This window comes from Ranitomeya variabilis, chromosome 4 (assembly GCF_051348905.1).
Source record: "Ranitomeya variabilis isolate aRanVar5 chromosome 4, aRanVar5.hap1, whole genome shotgun sequence".
In the NCBI taxonomy this organism is placed as follows: Eukaryota; Metazoa; Chordata; class Amphibia; order Anura; family Dendrobatidae; genus Ranitomeya; species Ranitomeya variabilis.
Genome location: NC_135235.1, coordinates 336,192,536 through 336,217,124, shown reverse-complemented (window position 1 = coordinate 336,217,124; position 24,589 = coordinate 336,192,536). Strand labels below are relative to the sequence as shown.

The following is a 24,589-nucleotide window of genomic DNA, read 5'->3' as shown; positions in this document are numbered from 1 at the left end:
CTCGTCGCTGCTCCTCAGCGTCCCGTCTCTCCGCACTGACTGTTCAGGCAGAGGGCGGCGCGCACACTAATACATCATCGCGCCCTCTGACCTGCACAGTCACTGTAAGAGGATGGGAAGACGGAGCGGCGCCTGGCGGATGGAAAGCGGACAGGTGAATATGAAATACTCATGCTCCTGGCGCTCCTTACGCTGTCCCTGCCTGTCGCATGGTACCGCAGCTTCTTCGCACCTGTGCGAGAAGGACCTGCCATGACGTAGCGGTCACATGACCGTGATGTCATGCCAGGTCCTTCTCGCGCAGGTGCACAGGGCCTGTGATGACGTCGCGGTCACATGACCGTGACGTCATGGCAGGTCCTTCTCGCGCAGGCGCACAGGGCCTGTGATGACGTCGCGGTCACATGACCGTGACGTCATGGCAGGTCCTTCGCGCATACCATCCTTGCCACCGGAAGGTGAGTATATCATGATTTTTTATTTTTTTAATTATTTTTAACATTAGATTTTTTTACTATTGACGCTGCATAGGCAGCATCAATAGTAAAACTTGGTCACACAGGGTTAATAGCGGCGGTAACGGAGTGAGTTACCCGCGGCATAACGCGGTCCGTTACCACTGGCATTAACCCTGTGTGAGCGGTGACTGCGGGGAGTATGGAGCGGGCGCCGGGCAGTGGCACTGACTGCAGGGGAGTAGGGAGGGACTAATCGGACTGTGGCCCTCACTGATTGGTTGCGGCAGCCATGACAGGCAGCTGGCGAGATCAATCAGAGACTTGGATTCCATGACAGACAGAGGCTGCGACCAATGAATATCCGTGACAGACAGACAGAAAGACAGACAGAAAAACGGAAGTGACCCTTAGACAATTATATAGTAGATTGTGCAGTGTAGGTGTCCTTTGTATAAAGTTTAAGAAATGTTTGCTATCACTTATGCATCATGTGAACATTTCCCAATTGGAGCGGTTTTTCTGAGTTATTTAAGGAAACCTGTCAACTGATTCATGCTGTATGAACCCCAGGCAGCATGAATCAGCAATCGGCTTAAGAGAGCAGCTGTCAGGGTCTAATCTCTGGAATTAGTCACCTCAACCCCAGCCGTATGTTTTCCGTATAAAATCGTAGTAAAGAATACATGGGTACAATCATGGAGTTTCTGATCCATGCTGCCCATTGCTCCAAGTATGAGTCACTTGACAGGTTCCCTTTAATTTATGGCAAAAATGTTTTATTGGCTTTAATTTCAGACTCATGATTGATAAGGATGATAACACGATATCGGGCTGCGCTCCTCGGGGGTTGTGTCGGGACACAACACATAGGAGCCTTAGAATCCATAGCTGCAGCGCCGTGGTTGGAGGGGAAAAGCTTCCAGATAGCAATTGATTGGTTGAATGAAGATTTGTTCATTTCCACAAGTGCAGCCCAGGTCCCTACACAACACCCCCAGCAGCGCAGCCCAATATTGTGTTATCGTCCTTATTGATCAACTGTCCTGGGAGGAGATCAGCATATTAAGGAGTTGTGCGTTTTACACAATCTTCACCAGCCTTTTATTTGCCCTGTACCCTAAAGGGTATAACTTGGTGTCTTGTGCCTTTTTTTTCCCCTACAGCATTTTTGTCTAATTTAAGAATCATATCAGAAACCAGGATATTTTAATTCTACTCCAAATCCTAATTTCATTTTGATGCATTCCTGCATGTTATAGTGTAGATGTATAGGGAATAATAATTCCAGGCTTTGTTCTCCACTGTTTGGAAATCACATGGCCACAAGTGAACAGTATGACTGGGCGGCTGGTCATCCATTGTCTCACCACATCCATTGACCGTGTGACTAGTCGTGGCACTGCATCACCCTTTGTTTCCTGGGCTTCAATATTGATCTGTCACTTTATTGTGCTGAAGGCCACCATAATGCAGCTATAGATCCCCTGTGTACACAAAAAAACATAATTATAATTATTATACTATAAAGAGGCCATACTGTTTTTATGGCCATTGTCAGGTGTTGCAGATTTTTGGGACAAATTCAACACTGAAAGTCATCCACATACAGATCAAACTTTAAACATGGCGTCTGACCTGCAGTCCAGGGCAGATTTTAGGCCAAACAATGGCCGTCTTTCACGCGCTAAATAAAAGAAAAATATGAGATTGTTGTAAATACTTAGAAAGGTCCAGGATGCTAAGATTGGATAAGTTATTTGGTAGAGCTCTTCTAGATGTTCCTGATATAAAAACAGCCCTGCAGGATTAACAAGTCAAAAATAGCTTTTTTTGCCCTGCACAGCCACTAACGATCAATAATTGATGTGTGGCTTCACTGTAATATGCAGCAAAGACCAGCCAGCCCTCCACCCTCAGAATTACCTTCACCATCTCCAAGGCTAAACTCCAAAAGCTAAACAGAAATGTAGGCACTATCAGGTTGGACTTTGATGGGACTTTTTTGTCACTTCCCTTCGCCAAGCCTACGTCAGGACTCTATGACTGTGAACAAGTTGGTTTGGGGTTCATACACAACAATATATGTCTACCATGGGGGCAACTTAAGACTTTGAGTTTTTAGGCTTTGTCCTAATACTGGCCAATGCATACATACTAACATAAGCTGGATCTAGTTTAAACACTGATAATTCCTGCCCAGGGCTTCGTAGCAGTGCTAAGCACTCTACCATCAAAAATTAATAAGCCAGACTTCTCAATGATGTAGAGTATCTGGAAAGTGATGAGTATGCCACACTGTCAGGATTTGCAGTGGTGATGCAGTGCATTGTTACTTTATGTAAAAATCTGTGTCTGCTTTACTGAATTTAGGAGTGAAGTAGTGGGGATCCACTGGGAAATCATCCATCTTACATATGGCAGAGAAGGTACCTGCAGCAGCTGAGGACCCAAATGCAACAGAGGATGACACATGCCTGCACCCACAGGACACAACTCTACTTGCCACTCATCTGAAAAAGGTGGAAAACCACATTACGGATGCAAGACGCTTCTGCCATCTTCCAAAACGGTCATCTGTGGATATTGAGTTCAAGGATCTATCTTACTCTGTAAGAGAAGGACCACGATGGAGGAAACGAGGTTAGTGAAGAGGTCAATAAAGAAGGAGCTAATCACTAAAGATAGGACAGAGACAAAGAAAAAACGTACACATGACCATATGCGAAACAAAGCATTATTAAAGAAGCGCTCATCCCATCAAACTTTGTATCCTCTTACTATATTCCAATCATCATATTATGTAGCATTGTGCACTTACAATTGCTCATTTTACCTTTTTTACCAAGTTAATTCTTCTATTTTCTCTGCTCTATATAAAAACAGGAAGTCTCTTGTCCCTGCATCTATCATTCCCCTCTTCACCTCCTGACCCAGCTGCTCCCTCCTCCCCTGCCAGGGAGTTTTGCAGTGACTCATGAGTCATACAGGGAAAATTGACCTCCTGTTTCTACATGGAGCTTAGAAGGATTCAGCTCCTCAGTTATTAATGTCATGATATCATAGACCTAATGGAAAAGAGAAGAATTTGGGTAGAAAGGCAAAATGAGCAATTGTAAGTACACAGTGCTGTATAATATGGCAAATGCAATATATTAAGAGGATAAAAATTTGGATGGGAGTATTTATTTGTTATATAAATCAATATAAGAAAAATAATTAAAATGAATTCTGTGACTTTAGGCTCAAACCTGTGTGCAGTGTAATAATTTCATAGGATGTTTTAAAGAGCTTTATTTTTCAGACAGAAAGGTTTAATTCTCTGCTTACATTCAGGATCCAAGGGATAACGCTTCTCCTTGCGGAGAGTGACAGGTTAAGCATGCCGAGATGAGGAGACTTTTAAGCTGCAATACTCCTCTGGGAAATATGCAAATTGTCTCTTCAGAGAGGAAGAGGACTAGAACTCTAGTGACACCTATTGGAAGTAGTAATCCTAAAAGTCAGTGTTGAGAAACCATTATCCCTTGGATCCTGGTCAGATGCCTGTCACTCAGCCAAACCAGATCTCACTCTTTGCACTGACGAGGGGCAGTACCCCGAAACACACTGTCTGCAAATTGAGATTCTGGTTTCGGCTTTTATCCTAAGTCATGTGACAAGGCCCGTTAAAGGGTCGATATTGACTGTTAGGATTGCTACTTCCTATAGGTGGCACTAGAGTTCTAGTCCTGAAGAGAAAAGCGGCTTATATTCACAAAGTCACGTCTGCATAATAAAACTGGAAATGGCTGTGGTCACTAGGTAAAGCTCACTGCAAATGTATTCCTACAGCTAGAATTCATCATGTTAGTGTAGCGCCCCCACTGCCGCAGGGCCGAGGGGTACCCGGTACTGGGCCTCCGAGTCTCCGCTCTGGGATTGTCACGGTGGCTAGGCCCCGGTCCGTGACCCTGCCGAAGGGCGCACAGGATCTGATAGATGTGGATGGTGGTGGTGGTGCGGTGCAGTAAATAACGAGGACACCAGGTTGCAGTCTCTTTACCTCTTTACTGAAGATCTCTGGGTCCTCAGTCCGGAATACGGTTCACCAGGCTACGCAAGTCCGGCCGGCCCAATGGCACCTCCAGAGTTCTCTTTGCAGGTGGAAATCTGTGCCTTCCTGCTAGCGCTATGTGTTGTGGTCCTCCCCTGCTGTGCTTACGGGATAGTACCCCACAACTGTTGTGTCTGTTTCTGATGTTCCCTCACAACTCGTTCGGATGATGTTCTTCTCCTCCGTCCCTCCCTGATGTTCTGGTTAGGACGGCACCCGTATGACGAGTAGGCTCGGAGCTCTTCTGGGACCCTAGAGTCGCCCCTCTCCTAGTGCGTCCCCCATGTCTTCATAGGTGATGTATGTGAGACAGCCCGCTTGAGACTGACTGTCCTGCCGTTGGTTTGAAGTATTGCTTGGAGCTAGATATATAAATACTTCCTCGGCGTTCCGGCCGCCGGTTGTGCGCCTCAGTAGGATGTTGCCTCTGTCTTACAGCACGACTCCTACTGGTATTTCTCCTCTTGCTTTGATCTCGTTTCTCACTCAGCACAATATATCTCGCTTCTAATCCTTTCTTAGGGCACCGCCGCTATGCTGAGCAGGCACGGTCCCGTGACGTTCTTCCTTGTAGCCAGGCCTCTGTCAGGGTCCCAAACCTGACAGGGACCCTACCGAATCTTCCCCCACAACACCCTCTGCCACAAGGTGTTGCCTGGTTCCAACCCAGTCAGCTTTCTGTCTAACTTCCTGCCTGACCCCCAGTTTACCCACAGTGGTGAGGAGTGGCCTAATAAATAGCACCCTTAGCTCCCCCTGGAGGCCCGACTGTGAAATGTATTGGTGTATGTGATACCTGGTCAGATGAACTCCTTCAGTGCCATCAGACGTACCATAGCCCCCCTTAGCGGCGGAGCCACAGTACTGCAACGACCAGGACTCTGGGGCGCTGCACTCCCCCCCGGTTAAATCCAGTACTCCGGGACTGGGAAGAAAACAACAATACAGGTTAGCAAAAAGACATACAATTTTTGTGAGTGCAATAACAGTAAGCATATTTAAACAGGCTTCCCTTTATGGGAGGTAAGGGCACTTGAACGTTACAAAACATGGTTAAATATTATAGCAACATGCTATAACTAACTTTCCTTTACCCAACCGGGTATTCTACTAAGTGCAAAATTGTTGAACAATAATTTAACATTGCCTTTAAGGATGTACACTCTAAATCCACTAAAGACCTTCTTATCACACATTATAAGGCAATTAACTTCATACTCCTTCTTTAAATCTGCAGGACCACCTGTCCTAGATGCTCCAGACCTACTGCCTCTCCTTTCTTTACAGGACCGCCCCTTTCAGCCCGGGCCTACTGTCCTTCCACTACTATACACAGTATAGAACATAACATTTACTTTCAGTTTGAAATCACTGAGCCATCCCTACATGACTCCAAAGAGGACTCACTGATTAACCCCGTACGGGTTCACTTTCTGTCCTCATTTTTCTTTCAACATTATTGAACCTTTCTTACAATTAACTAGTTAGTTACATTTAACTCTTACATATCAGCATTATTACTTTCTTTTTTCAAGACATTATTGCCACCCAACTGTCTTAAGGCAATACGGTTCATCAGCGCAATACGTGAACATCCCCTTTAAGAGGGGATCAAGTCTCTATGAGGTAGCACATCTTCTCAAGCTACCAGTCCGTACTCAGCAAAGGCTCCGGTGCGGTATCTTCACAAAGAGTCCTTCTTTAAGTAAAACCAGTAGGGAGCACCTTTAAGAAGGTGCAAACTATTTACAAGCAGTTCGTATCATGCACTGTTCATGATTCCAGCAGTTCTTGATAATGGAACGAAAAGGTAGAAAAACAAAACCAAACAACAGAAACAATAGGGATCCCGGGTCAACAAAGGGATCCCTTTAAGAGTTAACCCTGGACGGGTTTAGCAGCAACATAACAGGAAACAAACAGTTAGAAGAACTATGTACATTTTCAGAGTTTTAAGATCTTACTCTTTTGATGCCGAAGGTGGTTTTTGATCCCTGGCCGATGCAGCACCTGTGCTGGTAGTTGGTCTCTCAGATGCCATCAGATCAGCCGGTGTCTGGATTTGAAGGCTAATCCTGCTTGCAAGTTCAGTAGCCGCTACAAGGCGTACGGTGGTGATAGTAACAAGATCTGGCAAATCGGGATCAGTCATGATCGGGGCAACAGGTGGCGCTCTCTCAGGCTCACACCGTCGAACGTTCCGGGCGCACCATCCTTGTGCATTCCGATGACGGGTGTAGGTCACCTGATCCCCCTTTGTAATGGGTCACCATCTCGACTGCAGCAGGGGGTTTTCACGTTGTAACTAGTAACAAAGACATCAGTTGGTAGTCCCGGTTCCTGTATGGAGCCCCATCCCCTCTTCGGGTGGTAGGCCAGCACAGTTCCCCGCTTTACCACGTCTTTCCTGCCGTGCGCAGACTTTCTACGTTGTGTATCATGTTGTTCGGCCTCGTCTCGATCCTTCCAGTGGTGGATTAGACATTGCTTATATTGCTCCCAAGTGAGCACGGCAAGGGTGAGGCCATCCTCCCGGGCTCCATCCGGCCCGGTCCAGGGGGTGTCCCACCGGAGGATCACCCCGTCTGGGCCCACGTCTATGGGTTCTCCCATCTTGGTTGGTAGCGGAGGCACTAGCTTCCCCATCGCGTTAGAGGTGAGGATCACCCGCTCCACCGAGAAAAAACGATTATTGCTGGGGTGAGGAGCGGTCACAGGAGCGGGATCGGTCAGGGGAGCCGGATCGGTCGGGGGAGCGGAATCGGCCGGGGGAGTAGGGGTGCTGTCCATACCTGCGCCTGATGTGATTCCACCGATGTCGATCTGTTCCGTTGACAAGGACACTGGAATCGGCTGCAGCCCGGACCGCGGCTCCTCTGGAGTCACCTCTTGATGTGGCTCCGCCCTCCATGGTTCCGTGGCTGGGATAGGTAGGCTTGGCTCCTCCACTCACGGTGGACGCGAGTCCGTCTCTGATGGGTAAGGGCAGGCCGGGATCACCTCGCTGTTGCTCAGGCACCTGCTGCTCATCGTCGCTGTCGGGCATTCGGCGGCAACGCATGCACCTGGCTCCGCCATTTCTCCGAGGTCGGGCTCCTTCTTCACCTCGTTCCCGCCGTTGCAAGTCAGGGGGCGGTTCTCCTCTGCTGCTGGGTAGGTCGTCCTCTCGCAGCAGGAGTCGGAGGGGGCGGTTGACATTTCTGGCGCCGCTTTGGTAGTCTCCTCCCATGGCACGCCCTTCTTCTTCCTCTGCGCTCCCTGTGACACTGCAATGGCGGCGACTTTTGGCGGGAACTTTTGGCGGTAAATGGCAACACACAGTCTTTGCAATAAAGTACAGTCCAAGCACAGTAAATCACAGTTCCAAGGCACACATGACCTGATTCTTCAGGCTTAAGTAGATCCTGTTCGTGACGCCAAGTTGTAGCGCCCCCACTGCCGCAGGGCCGAGGGGTACCCGGTACCGGGCCTCTGAGTCTCCGCTCTGGGGTTGTCACGGTGGCTAGGCCCCGGTCCGTGACCCTGCCGAAGGGCGCACAGGATCTGATAGATGTGGATGGTGGTGGTGGTGCGGTGCAGTAAATAACGAGGACACCAGGTTGCAGTCTCTTTACCTCTTTACTGAAGATCTCTGGGTCCTCAGTCCGGAATACGGTTCACCAGGCTACGCAAGTCCGGCCGGCCCAATGGCACCTCCAGAGTTCTCTTTGCAGGTGGAAATCTGTGCCTTCCTGCTAGCGCTATGTGTTGTGGTCCTCCCCTGCTGTGCTTACGGGATAGTACCCCACAACTGTTGTGTCTGTTTCTGATGTTCCCTCACAACTCGTTCGGATGATGTTCTTCTCCTCCGTCCCTCCCTGATGTTCTGGTTAGGATGGCACCCGTATGACGAGTAGGCTCGGAGCTCTTCCGGGACCCTAGAGTCGCCCCTCTCCTAGTGCGCCCCCCATGTCTTCATAGGTGATGTATGTGAGACAGCCCGCTTGAGACTGACTGTCCTGCCGTTGGTTTGAAGTATTGCTTGGAGCTAGATATATAAATACTTCCTCGGCGTTCCGGACGCCGGTTGTGCGCCTCAGTAGGATGTTGCCTCGGTCTTACAGCACGACTCCTACTGGTATTTCTCCTCTTGCTTTGATCTCGTTTCTCACTCAGCACAATATATCTCGCTTCTAATCCTTTCTTAGGGCACCGCCGCTATGCTGAGCAGGCACGGTCCCGTGACGTTCTTCCTTGTAGCCAGGCCTCTGTCAGGGTCCCAAACCTGACAGGGACCCTACCGAATCTTCCCCCACAACACCCTCTGCCACAAGGTGTTGCCTGGTTCCAACCCAGTCAGCTTTCTGTCTAACTTCCTGCCTGACCCCCAGTTTACCCACAGTGGTGAGGAGTGGCCTAATAAATAGCACACTTAGCTCCCCCTGGAGGCCCGACTGTGAAATGTATTGGTGTATGTGATACCTGGTCAGATGAACTCCTTCAGTGCCATCAGACGTACCATAGCCCCCCTTAGCGGCGGAGCCACAGTACTGCAACGACCAGGACTCTGGGGCGCTGCACTAGTAAGCTACAGGAATCTGCATGGACTGCACTCCCTAGTGGTGGCTACTGGCAAATACTATAACATCAGTGTAAAGAGTCAGGTTTCTTGTTTTGGGGGCATCACATAGAAGATAACACAATGTAAAGTATTAAGCGGCGAAATAGTAGTTACTATAGTTGTAGTTGAAGTTCAGGAATTTCGTATATTTACTGTTCCATGTTTCTCTGTTAAAGGGATTATCACCCATGTAATAGTATAAGGACTTGTATAATTTACATGCTATAAATGATTTGGTATACACAAACTGCTGGGGTATTTGTGGAAAGGAAATTTGCAATGTTTTGTTGTTCTGCGCTGATTTGGTCCCTTTTCTAAAAGTGTGCAGGGTTTAGCAAATGGTACAGACCACCCATAGTGCATCACACTCACTATAATGTAGGGCAGAAAACTGGCAAACCTTGTAGCTGACATTAATACCAGCTGATGCCTTATAAGTTCATTTTCTGACAACCGGATTTCCCTAAAACACGCCAAATTGAAGAGGCGCGCAGGCTTATAAATTCTCCATACAGCTCAGTGTGTTGTGAATTCTGTTCTCAAACTCCCTCCGGTGGTTATGAATGGTACTTCGGTGAGTTCTGTCCATGGACTCCCTCTGGTGGCTGTGAGTGGAGCTGCTGGCTCTGAGGTTCCTTCCTCAGCTGACTTCGTTTAGTTCTAGGCTGCTGCTCTATTTAACTCCACTTAGATCGTTACTTGATGCCAGCTGTCAATGTTCTAGTACTGGTTCAGTTCTCTCTTGGATCTTTCAGATGACCTGTCTACTCCAGCAAAAGCTAAGTCCCTGCTAGCTTATTTGTTTACCACTGTTTTTCTTGTCCAGCTTGCTATCATGATTTTGCCCGGCTAGTTGGAAGCTCTGGGATGCAGAGTGGCACCTCCACACCGTGAGTCGGTGCGGGGGTCTCTTTTGCACACTCTGCGTGGTTTTTTGTTAGTTTTTTATGCTGACCGCAAAGATACCTTTTCTATCCTCAGTCTGTTTAGTTAAGTCTGGCCTCCTTTGCTGAAACCTATTTCATTCCTGTGTTTGTGACTTCCATCTTAACTCACAGTCAATACAGTGGGGCAAAAAAGTATTTAGTCAGTCAGCAATAGTGCAAGTTCCACCACTTAAAAAGATGAGAGGCGTCTGTAATTTACATCATAGGTAGACCTCAACTATGGGAGACAAACTGAGAAAAAAAAATCCAGAAAATCACATTGTCTGTTTTTTTATCATTTTATTTGCATATTATGGTGGAAAATAAGTATTTGGTCAGAAACAAAATTTAATCTCAATACTTTGTAATATATCCTTTGTTGGCAATGACAGGGGTCAAACGTTTTCTGTAAGTCTTCACAAGGTTGCCACACACTGTTGTTGGTATGTTGGCCCATTCCTCCATGCAGATCTCCTCTAGAGCAGTGATGTTTTTGGCTTTTAGCTTGGCAACACGGACTTTCAACTCCCTGCAAAGGTTTTCTATAGGGTTGAGATCTGGAGACTGGCTAGGCCACTCCAGGACCTTGAAATGCTTCTTACGAAGCCACTCCTTCGTTGCCCTCGCGGTGTGCTTTGGATCAGTGTCATGTTGAAAGACCCAGCCACGTTTCATCTTCAATGCCCTTGCTGATGGAAGGAGGTTTGCACTCAAAATCTCACGATACATGGCCCCATTCATTCTTTCATGTACCCGGATCAGTCATCCTGGCCCCTTTGCAGAGAAACAGCCCCAAAGCATGATGTTTCCACCACCATGCTTTACAGTAGGTATGGTGTTTGATGGATGCAACTCAGTATTCTTTTTCCTCCAAACACGACAAGTTGTGTTTCTACCAAAACAGTTCCAGTTTGGTTTCATCAGACCATAGGACATTCTCCCAAAACTCCTCTGGATCATCCAAATGCTCTCTAGCAAACTTCAGACGGGCCCGGACATGTACTGGCTTAAGCAGTGGGACACGTCTGGCACTGCAGGATCTGAGTCCATGGTGGCGTAGTGTGTTACTTATGGTAGGCCTTGTTACATTGGTCCCAGCTCTCTGCAGTTCATTCACTAGGTCCCCCCGCGTGGTTCTGGGATTTTTGCTCACCGTTCTTGTGATCATTCTGACCCCACAGGGTGGGATTTTGCATGGAGCCCCAGATCGAGGGAGATTATCAGTGGTCTTGAATGTCTTCCATTTTCTAATTATTGCTCCCACTGTTGATTTCTTCACTCCAAGCTGGTTGGCTATTGCAGATTCAGTCTTCCCTGCCTGGTGCAGGGCTACAATTTTGTTTCTGGTGTCTTTTGACAGCTCTTTGGTCTTCACCATAGTGGAGTTTGGAGTCAGACTGTTTGAGGGTGTGCACAGAGGTGTCTTTTTATACTGATAACAAGTTTAAACAGGTGCCATTACTACAGGTAATGAGTGGAGGAAAGAGGAGACTCTTAAAGAAGAAGTTACAGGTCTGTGAGAGCCAGAAATCTTGATTGTTTGTTTCTGACCAAATACTTATTTTCCACCATAATATGCAAATAAAATGATAAAAAAACCAGACAATGTGATTTTCTGGATTTTTTTTTCTCAGTTTGTCTCCCATAGTTGAGGTTTACCTATGATGTAAATTACAGACGCCTCTCATCTTTTTAAGTGGTGGAACTTGCACTATTGCTGACTGACTAAATACTTTTTTGCCCCACTGTATTTGTGGGGGGCTGCTTATTTCTTTGGGGAATTTCTCTGAGGCAAGTTAGGCTTTATTTTCTATCTTTAGGGGTAGTTAGCTCTTAGGCTGTGAAGAGGCGTCTAGGCAGAGTCAGGTACGCTCCACGGCTATTTCTAGTTGTTTGTGATAGGATTAGGGGTTGCGGTCAGCAGAGCTCCCACTTCCCAGAGCTTGTCCTGTATTTCTAGTTTGCTCATCAGGTCATTCCTAGTGCTCCTAACCACCAGGTCATCATAACATCAGTGGTGGCTGCCCTCACCATGTATTATAGTGGTCACATCGTTGGCCTTCTTTATTGTTGCAGGTTTTCTGCCATGTAGATATCAGAATGTATTGATGTGCCTCAGACTACTGAATTATGTTTGGTTTCCTCTTATTGAGTGTCGTCTAGAATGTCCACATGTCAAATGTCATATGATGTGTTCTGTAACGATCTTGGGTGTGTCCTGCACATAGCAGTTTAGTTATGTCAATCAGATATCTAGCTAAAAGATTAAAAGCGTCTTGTCATCTTGTATCTTCAGGAGCACGCTGGTGCCTTGCCTCCCCGCCTCCTGCTTGCCAGAGGTGGTGTGTTCCTAATGATTAACAGTTCTGACCAGCAGCTTGATTGGGCCACTGGCCTGAACTGTGCCCTCTCTGAAGCTGCAAGCAGAGGCAGAAATAATTGGGTACTGAAACTGAACTCAGCGATCTGACCAGCTTCAGAGCAGCACTTGCAAGTCACATAGCAAAGATCTTAAAGGGCTGCGCAACGTGACTGGGAAACTGTCCACCTCTGCCATAGTACAGTGGTGACTGATAACCTAGTCAGCGAGCAGTAAATTATAACATTACAAATCCCTCTTCTTCACAACAGGAAGAATTTTCATTAAGAAGTAAATTGCATAGATGCCTGTGTAACATTCTTATTACGGCTTTTTAGGTTACAAGACGCTCCTGAAATGCTTGTCTGGCATGTTCTGCAATCAAGAACTAATAGGAATCATGGGACCATCTGGTGCTGGAAAGTCCACATTAATGAACATTCTGGCTGGATACAGGTAAGGTCAATATCAAGATATAAAACCGAATTGCACATTATACAGTTAGACCTAATAGTTATATACCTGGCTGGTTTAGCTACTTCATATTTTTTTCATATCTGTTTACATTGTAATTTCATATTTTTTACCATGTTACTAGATCCATGTCCAAATATTCATATAGGGCAGATTCATCATTGCATATTTGGCTTTTTTTTTGCTTGGAATTAGTTAGTGATTTTTTTCATTTGCGACAAATTCATAAAACAATTTATATTTGTAAATATTAAATATAAGAAAAAAAATGAAATAGAAATGAGTCTTGGGATAAGTTACCCTGTCTGTGTGACGTATTACATAAAAGTAGGTCCTGGCTGGGTGTTGGTGTTGTGTGGGCCTTATGCCTTTATGCCTTATGTCTTTAGCTGATGGTATACTCTGGCCACTACCATGAATTCCACCTATTAATAAAGGAGACTTTCATTCAAACATGGGGACTTTTCTGAACTTGATAAGGGTTATATATACAAGGGATAAGCGAGTACACAGTCTTAAGCATGTCTCCTTCACAGTAAGAAGCTTCTCATTCCCACTGTATCCTTCTTCTGTAGGCTACTCCAGGGCGCTGCAGCTTATCTGTTTCGTCTCTATGTCGCCACAACCCAGCTTCTAGGCCACAGTTCCAATCAGTGAGTTTCTCTCCACTCGCTCTGCAATTCCCCATCCTATCACTATGGATGCCCTGGATCTACCGATCGGGACCCCTACTAGTCCCATGCTCTCAGTTTTCTCTTTAGGTCTTTTACCTTCGGCATTAGCAAGCTCTCGGGTTTCTCGTGACTTAGCACCTTATCGGATAACACCTTCTGGAAGGTGTCTGTCTTGTCAGAAACTCTCTTTAGGATCTTGTTATTCCTCGCTCCAGTCTCTTCTAGCTGTGGATCACCCCTGGGCTGCACTGCTCACATTACTCTTCGAACTCTATCTAACTCTATCCAGGAAGCACAGTCCTGTCCCTTTGACTAAGCCCCTCCTGTGGCTAGTCCCACCACTTAACTGACCCTGCTATCTGTTGCTGGGCAGAACTTCCTTGCACCAGACACTATACTAACAAGACTTATATTATACCTTACTATACATTATGCGTATTACACTTCAACACTTATCACGCTCTGTCATAATACATCACACTGGAACATATCACATGACACAATCTATACAGTAGGTACGGAAAGTATTCAGACCCTAAATTTTTCACTCTTTGTTTCATTGCAGCCATTTGGTAAATTCAAAAAAGTTCTTTTTTTTCTCATTAAAATGTACACTCTGCACCCCATCTTGACTGGAAAAAAAAAGAAATGTAGTAATTTTTGTAACTTACAAAATGTTCTATTTTGGTCTCATCTGACCACATGACCTTCTACTATGCCTCCTCTGGATCATCCAGATGATCACTGACAAACTTCAAATTGACCTGGACATGTGCTGGTGTGAGCAGGGGGACGGGACCTTGCTTGCCCTGCAGGATTTTAATCCACTACGGTATAGTGTGTTACTAAAGGTAATGTTTTAGACTGTGGTCCCAGCTCTCTTCAGGTAATTGACCGGGTTCTCCTGTGTAGTTCTGGGCTGATTACTGACCTTTCTCAGAATCATCTTTAACTCATGAGGCGAGACCCTGCATGGAGCCCCAGACCGAAGAAGATTGACAGTCATCTTGTGTTTCTTCCATTTTCTAATAATTGTGCCAACAGTTGTTGCCTTCTCAGCAAGCTGCTCTCCTATTGTCCTGTAGCCCATCCCAGCCTTGTGCAGATCTACAATTTTGTCCCTGGTGTCCTTAGACAGCTCTTTGGTTTTGGCCATGGTGGAGAGGTTGGAGTCTGATTGAGTGTGTGGACACACATACAGGTAACGAGTTCAAACAGGTGTAAGTAGTATGTCTGAAAAAATAGTGACTATTCTGAACAAAAAAGTTCATATGTGTTCATGAAAAAATACTCAATTGAATAGGTTACCTAAGACATTGGGGGAACATGAGATTGTAGGACACTGTTTACTTTCACACTTTGGTCAGACCTTGAGTTGGTCAGGTATTGTTCAATTTCACACCTTGGTCAGCCAATGTTTACTTTAACACATCACTAATTTAATTAAACTGTACTAATCCTAACTGCCATTCTGAGGTAAGGAGACCAAGACATTTTGGTTTAAACTTTCGAAAAATCATATTTAATATGACTGCATTTGTATTTCATGACACTGTTTTGCTTGGGTGTTATTTTTTTTGTTGTGATCCTGCCTTCTGTTTACCTATTTGTTGCTGCCCTATAGGGTCTGTTCTCACCCACATTAGTTGTCCTCTACTTGGTGTTGTGGGAAGAGTAACATACAAATCCTTTTCTTGATGACTTGGGTTGGTATGGACGATACATTGATGATCACTGTATTGACTAGATGGGGATGTATCCTCCTTACCAGACTTTGTAGGATATCTAAATTATAAGTCTTTAAATTTAAAATTTACCTCCTGCTAAAATCAAAGGGAAGTGTCATTGAGATTCTGTTTTAGAGCACACATGGCAAACTCTGGCCCTCAGGGTGATTATGTTTGGCCTGCGATGTCGGGGTCTCTATGGGGCCATTATACAGAATGGAGGACTATGTCGGGCCATTATACTGTATGGACCACTATGTGGGCCCATTTATTCTGTATGAAGGACTATGTGGGGCCATTATACTGTATGAAGGACTATGTGGGGCCCATTATACTGTATGGAGGACTATGTGGGGCTCAATATATTGTATAGATGACTATGTGTGGCCCATTATACCGTGTGGAGGTCTATGTGGGGATTACAGTTGGGGCATCATACTTTGCTGGGGCTGTACAGTAGGGTCATGTATGATGACATGCATGTGGAGGGTGCTGAGGAGGGATACACTGTGGGCATATCATACTGTGTTTAGGAGGCACTTGTGTTGGCAATATATTTTATTATATGTATTATTTATTAATTCAAGGTTTTTTATCCTTTGTTATTACATATTTAAATAAGGCCATTTTGTCATATGTTTTTACTGCTCTTACATAACATATTATATTTTTCCAGTATGGCCCATTTGTGATTATGTGCTAATTTTATTCTAAGTCAAGCAGCCCTTTAAGTTTGTTTCCATATGAAAAGTTTCATCGTTATATTTGATAAGGAAATTGTAGACTTTTTTTTTAATAAATATCAAGGTCAGCCCTCAGCTTTGTCCAAGTTTTTTATTTTGGCCCTTTGTGTATTTGAGTTTGACATCCCTGTTTTAGAGGCAGAAAACAGTCACCCTAGACATTTCAGCAAAAATATCCCTACAGGTATATTTATCAGAACACCAAGAGCATGCTCAAGAAACCAGGAGTTTGTCATGGAATTCTGTAATCTGAATAAAAGATTCTTTGATAGGGTATTCCATGATCAGGAATAGCAGCGCTTTGGACTCAGAGCATTTGCGTTGCATCCAAAATGGTGCATTCTGCAAAGAAGCACAGTGGATGTGGATCGCCCCCATGGGGCTGTGAGGAACTCGGTACCGGGTCCTTCGGTTCTCAAGGGGGATGTCTATTGTAAATTCTGTTGTGGGTTCTGCTCTTAGGCTCCCTCTGGTGGTTATAAGTGGTAGTGCTGCTGTTTGTCCTTCACAACAGTCATCAGCTGCATCCACTTTGGACGGGGCTATTTAGTCTGGCTCCTTCCTTTAGTGAGTGCCAGTTGTCCATTGTTTTCTAGGGATCCACATCTCTGCTTGGTTCTCCTTCTGGATTGTCCAAATCATCAAAGATAAGTCCTGGCTCTGTTTTTGCAGTCCACATGCGGTGGACTTAATAGTTCTGTGAATTGCTATGTTTTTTCTTGTCCAGCTTTGTCTGTGTTAAGATTTATTCAGCCAAGTTGGAAGCTCTGGAGTCACAGAGTTACCCTCCATGCCTTTAGTTAGGTGTGGAGATTTTTGTATTCTCTGTGGTGGATTTTGTAGTATTTTTTTATACTGACCGCACAGTACTCTTTCCTGTCTTTTCTTTCTGTTTCTTTCTGTTTTCAGTCTGCGTTTGTAATTTCCCTCTCCTCTCACAGTCAATATTTGTGGGGGGCTGCCTTTCCTTTGGGAATTTTCTCTGAGGCAAGATAGTATTCCTGTTTCTTTCTTTAGGTGTAATTAGTCCTCCGGCCGTGACGAGGTGTCTAGGGAGTGACAGGAACATCCCACGGCTACTTCTAGTTGATGTGTTAAGTTCAGGGTCTGTGGTCAGTATAGAGGCCACCTACTCCAGAGCTCGTCCATGCTGCTCCTAGGCCACCAGTTCATAACAGTACAACTGGCCAACAATGAGTTAACCGCATCTCAAAAGAAGGGAAAGAAAGTGCTGAGCCATTTTTTTCTGTACTCTGTTGTGTTTTTTTTTTTCCCTCTTGACTTCTGGGTGGCTCAGGAGTTAGGCGTTGACATGGATGTTCAGGGACTTGCTTCTCGGGTGGATCAACTTGCTGCTAGAGTACAGGGTATTTCTGATTATATCGTGCAGACTCCTGTTTTAGAGCCTAGAATTCCTACCCCCGATCTGTTCTTCGGGGACAGGTCCAAATTTTTGAGCTTTAAAAATAACTGTAAACTGTTTTTTGCTCTTAAGACCCGTTCCTCTGGTGATCCCATCCAACAGGTAAAAATTGTCATTTCTCTGTTGCGTGGTGACCCGCAGGATTGGGCATTTTCCCTGGAATCTGGGAATCCGGCCTTGCTTAATGTAGACACCTTTTTTCAGGCGCTTGGGTTATTGTATGATGACCCTAACTCTGTAGAGCATGCTGAGAAAACACTTTTGGCCCTGTGTCAGGGTCAAGAAGCGGCAGAGTCATATTGCCAGAAATTCAGAAAATGGTCTGTGCTTACTAAGTGGAATGAGGATGCTTTGGCGGCAATTTTCAGAAAGGGTCTTTCTGAATCTGTTAAAGATGTTATGGTGGGGTTCCCCACGCCTGCAGGTCTGAGTGAATCTATGTCTCTGGCCATTCAAATTGATCGGCGCTTGCGTGAGCGCAGAGTTGTGCACACTATGGCGTTGTCTTCCGAGCGGAGTCCTGAGCCTATGCAGTGTGATAGGATTGTGTCTAGAGCGGAACGCCAAGGATTCAGACGTCAGAATAGGTGGTGCTTTTACTGCGGCGATTCTGCTCATGTTATTTCTGATTGCCCTAAGCGTGCCAAGAGAATCGCTAATTCCGTTACTATCAGTACTGTACAACCTAAATTTCTGTTATCTGTGACCCTGATCTGCTCATTATCGTCATTCTCTGTCATGGCATTTGTGGATTCAGGCGCCGCTTTAAATTTAATGGACTTAGAATTTGCCAGACGTTGTGGTTTTTCCTTACAGCCTTTGCGGAGTCCTATCCCTTTGAGTGGGATTGATGCTACACCATTGGCTAAAAATAAACCTCAGTTTTGGACACAGTTAACCATGTGCATGGCGCCAGCCCATCAGGAAGATTGTCGCTTCCTGGTGTTACATAATTTGCATGATGCTGTTGTGCTGGGGTTTCCATGGTTACAGGTACATAATCCGGTGTTGGATTGGAAATCTATGCCTGTGACTAGTTGGGGTTGTCAGGGGGTTCACAATGACGTTCCTCTGATGTCAATTTCCTCCTCCCCCTCTTCTGAAATTCCTGAGTTTCTGTCAGATTTCCAGGATGTTTTCGATGAGCCCAAGTCCAGTTCCCTTCCACCGCATAGGGACTGTGATTGTGCTATTGATTTGATTCCAGGCTGTAAGTTTCCTAAGGGCCGACTTTTCAACCTGTCTGTGCCTGAACATGCCGCCATGCGGAGCTATGTAAAGGAGTCTTTGGAGAAGGGGCATATTCGGCCATCTTCTTCTCCATTAGGAGCAGGGTTTTTTTTGTTGCCAAAAAGGATGGCTCCTTGAGACCCTGTATTGATTATCGCCTCTTGAATAAGATCACGGTCAAATTCCAATACCCTTTGCCTTTGCTTTCTGATTTGTTTGCCAGAATTAAGGGGGCTAGTTGGTTTACTAAGATTGACCTTCGAGGGGCATATAATCTGGTTCGTATTAAGCAGGGTGCCGAATGGAAAACTGCGTTTAATAAGCCCGAGGGCCATTTTGAGTATCTTGTGATGCCATTCGGACTCTCTAATGCCCCATCTGTGTTTCAGTCCTTCATGCATGATATTTTTCGGAATTATCTTGATAAATTCATGATTGTATATTTGGATGATATTTTGATTTTTTTCAGATGATTGGGAGTCTCATGTGAAACAAGTTAGGATGGTATTTCAGGTCCTTCGTGACAATGCCTTGTTTGTGAAGGGGTCTAAGTGCCTCTTTGGAGTACAGAAGGTTTCTTTTTTGGACTTCATTTTTTCTCCATCATCTATAGAAATGGATCCGGCTAAGGTTCAGGCCATTCATGATTGGATCCAGCCCACATCCATGAAGAGCCTTCAGAAATTTTTGGGCTTTGCTAATTTTTATCGCCGTTTCATTGCCAACTTCTCCAGTGTGGTTAAACCCCTGACCGATTTGACGAGGAAGGGCGCTGATGTAGCCAATTGGTCCTTTGAGGCCGTTTCTGCCTTTCAGGAGCTTAAGCGCCGAATTACTTCTGCCCCTGTGTTGCGTCAGCCGGATGTTTCTCTTTCTTTTCAGGTTGAGGTTGACGCTTCTGAGATTGGGGCAGGGGCCGTTTTGTCTCAGAGGAATTCTGATGGTTCCTTGATGAAACTGTGTGCCTTCGTTTCTCGAAAGTTTTCACCTGCGGAACGCAATTATGATGTCGGCAATCGTGAGTTGTTGGCTATGAAGTGGGCATTTGAGGAGTGGCGACATTGGCTTGAGGGGGCCAAGCACCGTATTGTGGTCTTGACCGATCATAAGAATCTGATTTACCTTGAGTCTGCCAAACGGCTGAATCCTAGACAGGCCCGATGGTCCCTGTTTTTCTCCCGTTTTGATTTTGTTGTCTCGTATCTTCCAGGTTCTAAGAATGTTAAGGCTGATGCCCTCTCTAGGAGTTTCTTGCCTGATTCCCCTGGGATTCTTGAGCCGGTTGGTATTCTTAAGGAGGGGGTGATTCTTTCTGCCATCTCCCCTGATTTGCGACGGGCTCTTCAGGAGTTTCATGCTGATAAACCTGATCGCTGTCCAGCGGGGAAACTGTTTGTTCCTGACAGATGGACTAGTAAAGTGATTTCTGAGTTTCACTGTTCTGTGTTGGCTGGCCATCCTGGGATTTTTGGTACCAGAGATTTGGTTAGTAGGTCCTTTTGGTGGCCTTCTTTGTCACAGGATGTGCGTTCTTTTGTGCAGTCCTGTGGGACTTGTGCGCGGGCCAAACCTTGCTGCTCCCGCGCCAGTGGGTTGCTTTTGCCTTTGCCGGTCCCTGAGAGGCCTTGGACGCATATTTCTATGGATTTTATTTCGGATCTTCCTGTTTCCCAGAGGATGTCTGTTATCTGGGTGGTCTGTGACAGGTTTTCTAAGATGGTTCATTTGGTACCTTTGCCTAAGTTGCCTTCCTCTTCTGAGTTGGTTCCGTTGTTTTTTCAGCATGTGGTTCGTTTGCATGGCATTCCGGAGAATATTAATAATAATAAATAATAATAATAATTTTTATTTATATAGCGCCAACATATTCCGCAGTGCTTTACAACTTATAGAGGGGACTTGTACAGACAATAGACATTACAGCATAACAGAAATCACAGTTCAAAATAGATACCAGGAGGAATGAGGGCCCTGCTCGCAAGCTTACAAACTATGAGGAAAAGGGGAGACACGAGAGGTGGATGGTAACAATTGCTTTAGTTATTTGGACCAGCCATAGTGTAAGGCTCGGGTGTTCATGTAAAGCTGCATGAACCAGTTAACAGCCTAAGTATGTAGCAGTACAGACACAGAGGGCTATTAACTGCATAAAGTGTATGAGAACACGATGCAAGGAACCTGATTATGTGTTTTGTTTTTTTTTTCTATTTTTAATAGGCCACACAGGGATAGTTAGGTTAATGCGTTGAGGCAGTAGGCCAGTCTGAACAAATGCGTTTTTAGGGCACGCTTAAAACTGTGGGGATTGGGGATTAATCGTATTAACCTAGGTAGTGCATTCCAAAGAATCGGCACAGCACGTGTAAAGTCTTGGAGACGGGAGTGGGAGGTTCTGATTATTGAGGATGCTAACCTGAGGTCATTAGCGGAGCGGAGGGCACGGGTAGGGTGGTAGACTGAGACCAGAGAGGAGATGTAGGGTGGTGCTGAGCCATGGAGTGCTTTGTGGATGAGGGTAGTAGTTTTGTACTGGATTCTGGAGTGGATGGGTAGCCAGTGTAATGACTGGCACAAGGTAGAGGCATCGGTGTAACGGTTGGTGAGGAATATGATCCTGGCAGCAGCATTCAGGACAAATTGGAGCGGGGAGAGTTTGGTAAGAGGGAGGCCGATTAGTAGAGAGTTACAATAGTCCAGACGGGAATGAATAAGAGAAACCGTAAGAGTTTTTGCAGAGTCGAAAGTAAGAAAAGGGTGAATTCTAGAAATGTTTTTGAGATGCAGATAAGAAGAGCGAGCCAGTGATCGGATGTGGGGGGTGAATGAAAGCTCGGAATCAAGGATGACCCCAAGGCAGCGGGCATGTTGCTTTGGAAATATGTAGGCTGCTTAATAACGTGGAACAGCCTTCTTAAGTAGTCTTGCCTTTATTTGGACACACCTGCCAAACTAATTTGCACAGGTATCTGCAATTGCTTTCAGTGATATAAAGAGCCCTGACACACATCACCATCAATGAGTTTAAATGACAAACAAAAAAATTCTAACCTTATCACTCCTAAACTCTTTGCGCATAATAATTTGGAACACAGTGCATCTGCGGTAGCGCAATGGCATGTCGGCACTTGCGTTAACGCAGCGCGTTTAACCCATGTGTTGAACGGGCTGCTATTAACGCAATGTGAACCTTGCCTTACAAGCACATCTGTGATTGGCTGACAGGATGATCTGCAAGTGTCTTCTGTGCAGATATACCATCAATTGCATGACTGCTTTGTGTTATATTCAGTTGTTAAGTATGGAACTTACAATTATTATTTTGAGTTGATAGTTGTGTTCTAAACTGATAATAAATATTACAACCTATATGTTTACATAACTTTGTTGCGCTATGGAAGGGGGGGGGGCCAGGAAGATTTCTTGCTCAGGGGCCCTCTGCAGTCTGTGTCTGCCCCTGCCTATGGTGATGGAAAATTAAAAAGTCATGACTCTAGGAAGAAGGTACAGAAATATTGAAAGTGCAAAAATGAAAATTGGCTGTGGTGGGAATGGGTGAAAATGAAGGGTAACCACAGAAGAAGATATCCAATTTTTATGTTGTGGCACAATAACTTGTTTACAGTCCTGGACACTGCCTAATACCTACAATTTACTTATTTTGTGTGTCTTTGACAGTGTATTTTCTATTTAGACTCCACTTTTTATCTGACTTCTTGGATATGTCACCTTCTGATCTCATTTCTGGTTTGACTTCTGGCTTGAACTTCCCACTTTTCCTCCACTTAACCCTTTGAGTTTGTTGTCTCTGGCTTATCACCATGCTATGACTCAAGGCTAAAGCTGCTGTGTGACTACTGTTCTTTAATCACTGAAGCATTAGCTGCCAATTCTCCTAAGACCTGCAGCCTGTGGATATGAATAGTAAAAGGGGTTGTCATCTACAAGACATCCCCTTCTTAATACTACTATTGACCATCATAACATAAAAAAACCTTTATACTTACCTCCCAGACCAGTGCCATTACACCCTCTATCTGACCACAACCTACTTGCATTCTCTTCCCTTGTCTTTCCAGGTGCACAATCCCCACTCCACAGACTTGCACACCATCAAATACCTTGTTTTACACTTGCTTTCTTAGTCCCTTCTCCCTACTGCAGACATTGGTTTCTTACATAATGCAAATGCTGCTGCCGCTTTATATAACACCACAACAGCTGCAGCTCTCGAATTGATCGCCACCCTCACATATACCAAAGCTCGCACAATCAAAAGGCAACCCTGGCACACCAGCCTGACTAAGGAACGGAGGCGGGATTCCAAGGTTGCTGAGCAGAGATGAAAAAGATCCCACTCCAATGAGCACTTCATCACATTCAAACAGTCCCTCACTACTTTCAAGTCCACACTCAGCAGCAAAACAAATCTACTTCTCATCTCTCATATCTTCCCTGTCTTACAACCCTAAACAGCTATTCAACACTTTCAATTCTCCTCCATCCCCCAACACCTCCTCCTTCTCCTCTTTTCTCAGCTGAAGACTTTGCCTCATCCTTCAAGCAGAAGATCGATAGAGAAAGCTTTGGTCTACATCCCCCACATGTCCTCCTCATAACAATCAGCCTCATCCTCCAAAACCAGTTTCTCCACCATTACAGAAGATCATCTTTCCTTTCTAGTCTCAAGATTACATCTCACTACCTGTGCATGTGAACCAAACCCATCTCACCTCATCTCAAACTTCACCACAGTCTTCATCCCAATCCATAACCAATCTCTTCAACCTGTCGCTAACAAATGGTGTTTTCCCCTCATTCTTCAAACATGTGTTGATCACACACATCCACAAAACCTCTCCCTTGACCCATCCTCTGTGTCTAGTTATCACCCCATATCACTTCACCCCTATGCCTCAAATCTACTGGAACAACATGTCCATGTCGAACTGTCCTCCCACTGTTCCTCCTGCTCCCTCCTTGACTGCTTACAATCTGGCTTCCGACCTCATTCCACTGAAACTGCCCTTATGAAAGTCACCAATGACCTACTAAATGTCAAATCCAAGCGACACTACTCTGACATCTCATGGAAGTGTCTTCTGCTTTTGATACTGTGAACCATTCCCTCTTACTACAGATTCTCTCATCTCTTGGCATTACAGACTTGGCCCTATCTTGGATCTCTTCATACCTAACAGACCATACATTTAACGTGTCCCACTCACACACCACCTCCTCATCTTGGCCCCTATCTGTCGGTGTCCCCCAAGGTTAATTTCAAGGACCCCTGCTCTTCTCCATCTGCACCTTCAGTCTTGGGCACCTGATAGAGTCCCATGGCTTTCAGTGTAATCTCTATGCTTGTGACACACAGATCTATCTCTTTGGACCCGATATTACCTTATTACTAACTAAAATCCCACAATATCTTTCTGCCATTTCATTCTTCTTCTCTGCTAGATTTTTAAAACTTAATGTGACGGGGTCTACCGTGCTGGAGTACCTCTTTCAGTACCACCCCGTGTTTCAGGAGGTCCACTCTGCTTTGGCTGGAGTCTGAATGAAGGATGCTGGCTGGAATTGCTTGGTTACATGGGCGCATATAAAAGATCACTGCTTCTCCACGAATTTCCAGTATATGACAACACTTTACTCACAGGACACAGAATATATCACACAGATACAGAGGGCGGGCCAATTGAAAAGCGGCAGGCCAGACATACATTACAATAGCCGCAGGTGGCCGGAGCCTGCCGATATTTACTGTGGGAATTACAAAGGTGGGGGAGGTCAGAAGGGGGATATCTTGTCCCCTCTGCCCAGGGGCGCAGCCTGTGGGCTGATGCATTAGGGACATGCATCTCACATGGAACCTATTATAC

The 24,589-nt window shown here is 45.4% G+C and overlaps 1 protein-coding gene across 4 annotated transcripts in view; it reads left to right on the top strand.

Moving 5' to 3' along the window:
• ABCG4 (ATP binding cassette subfamily G member 4) overlaps positions 1-24,589 on the top strand; it is a 134,627-nt gene that overhangs the window by 2,343 nt on the left and 107,695 nt on the right. For all 4 annotated transcript variants that reach the window (XM_077250583.1, XM_077250584.1, XM_077250586.1 and 1 more), the window contains 2 exons: positions 2,829-3,098; positions 12,775-12,892. In XM_077250583.1, the coding sequence (XP_077106698.1) occupies positions 2,873-3,098; positions 12,775-12,892 (344 nt within the window). In that variant the 5' untranslated portion in view covers positions 2,829-2,872. The remainder of the gene's footprint in view (positions 1-2,828; positions 3,099-12,774; positions 12,893-24,589) is intronic.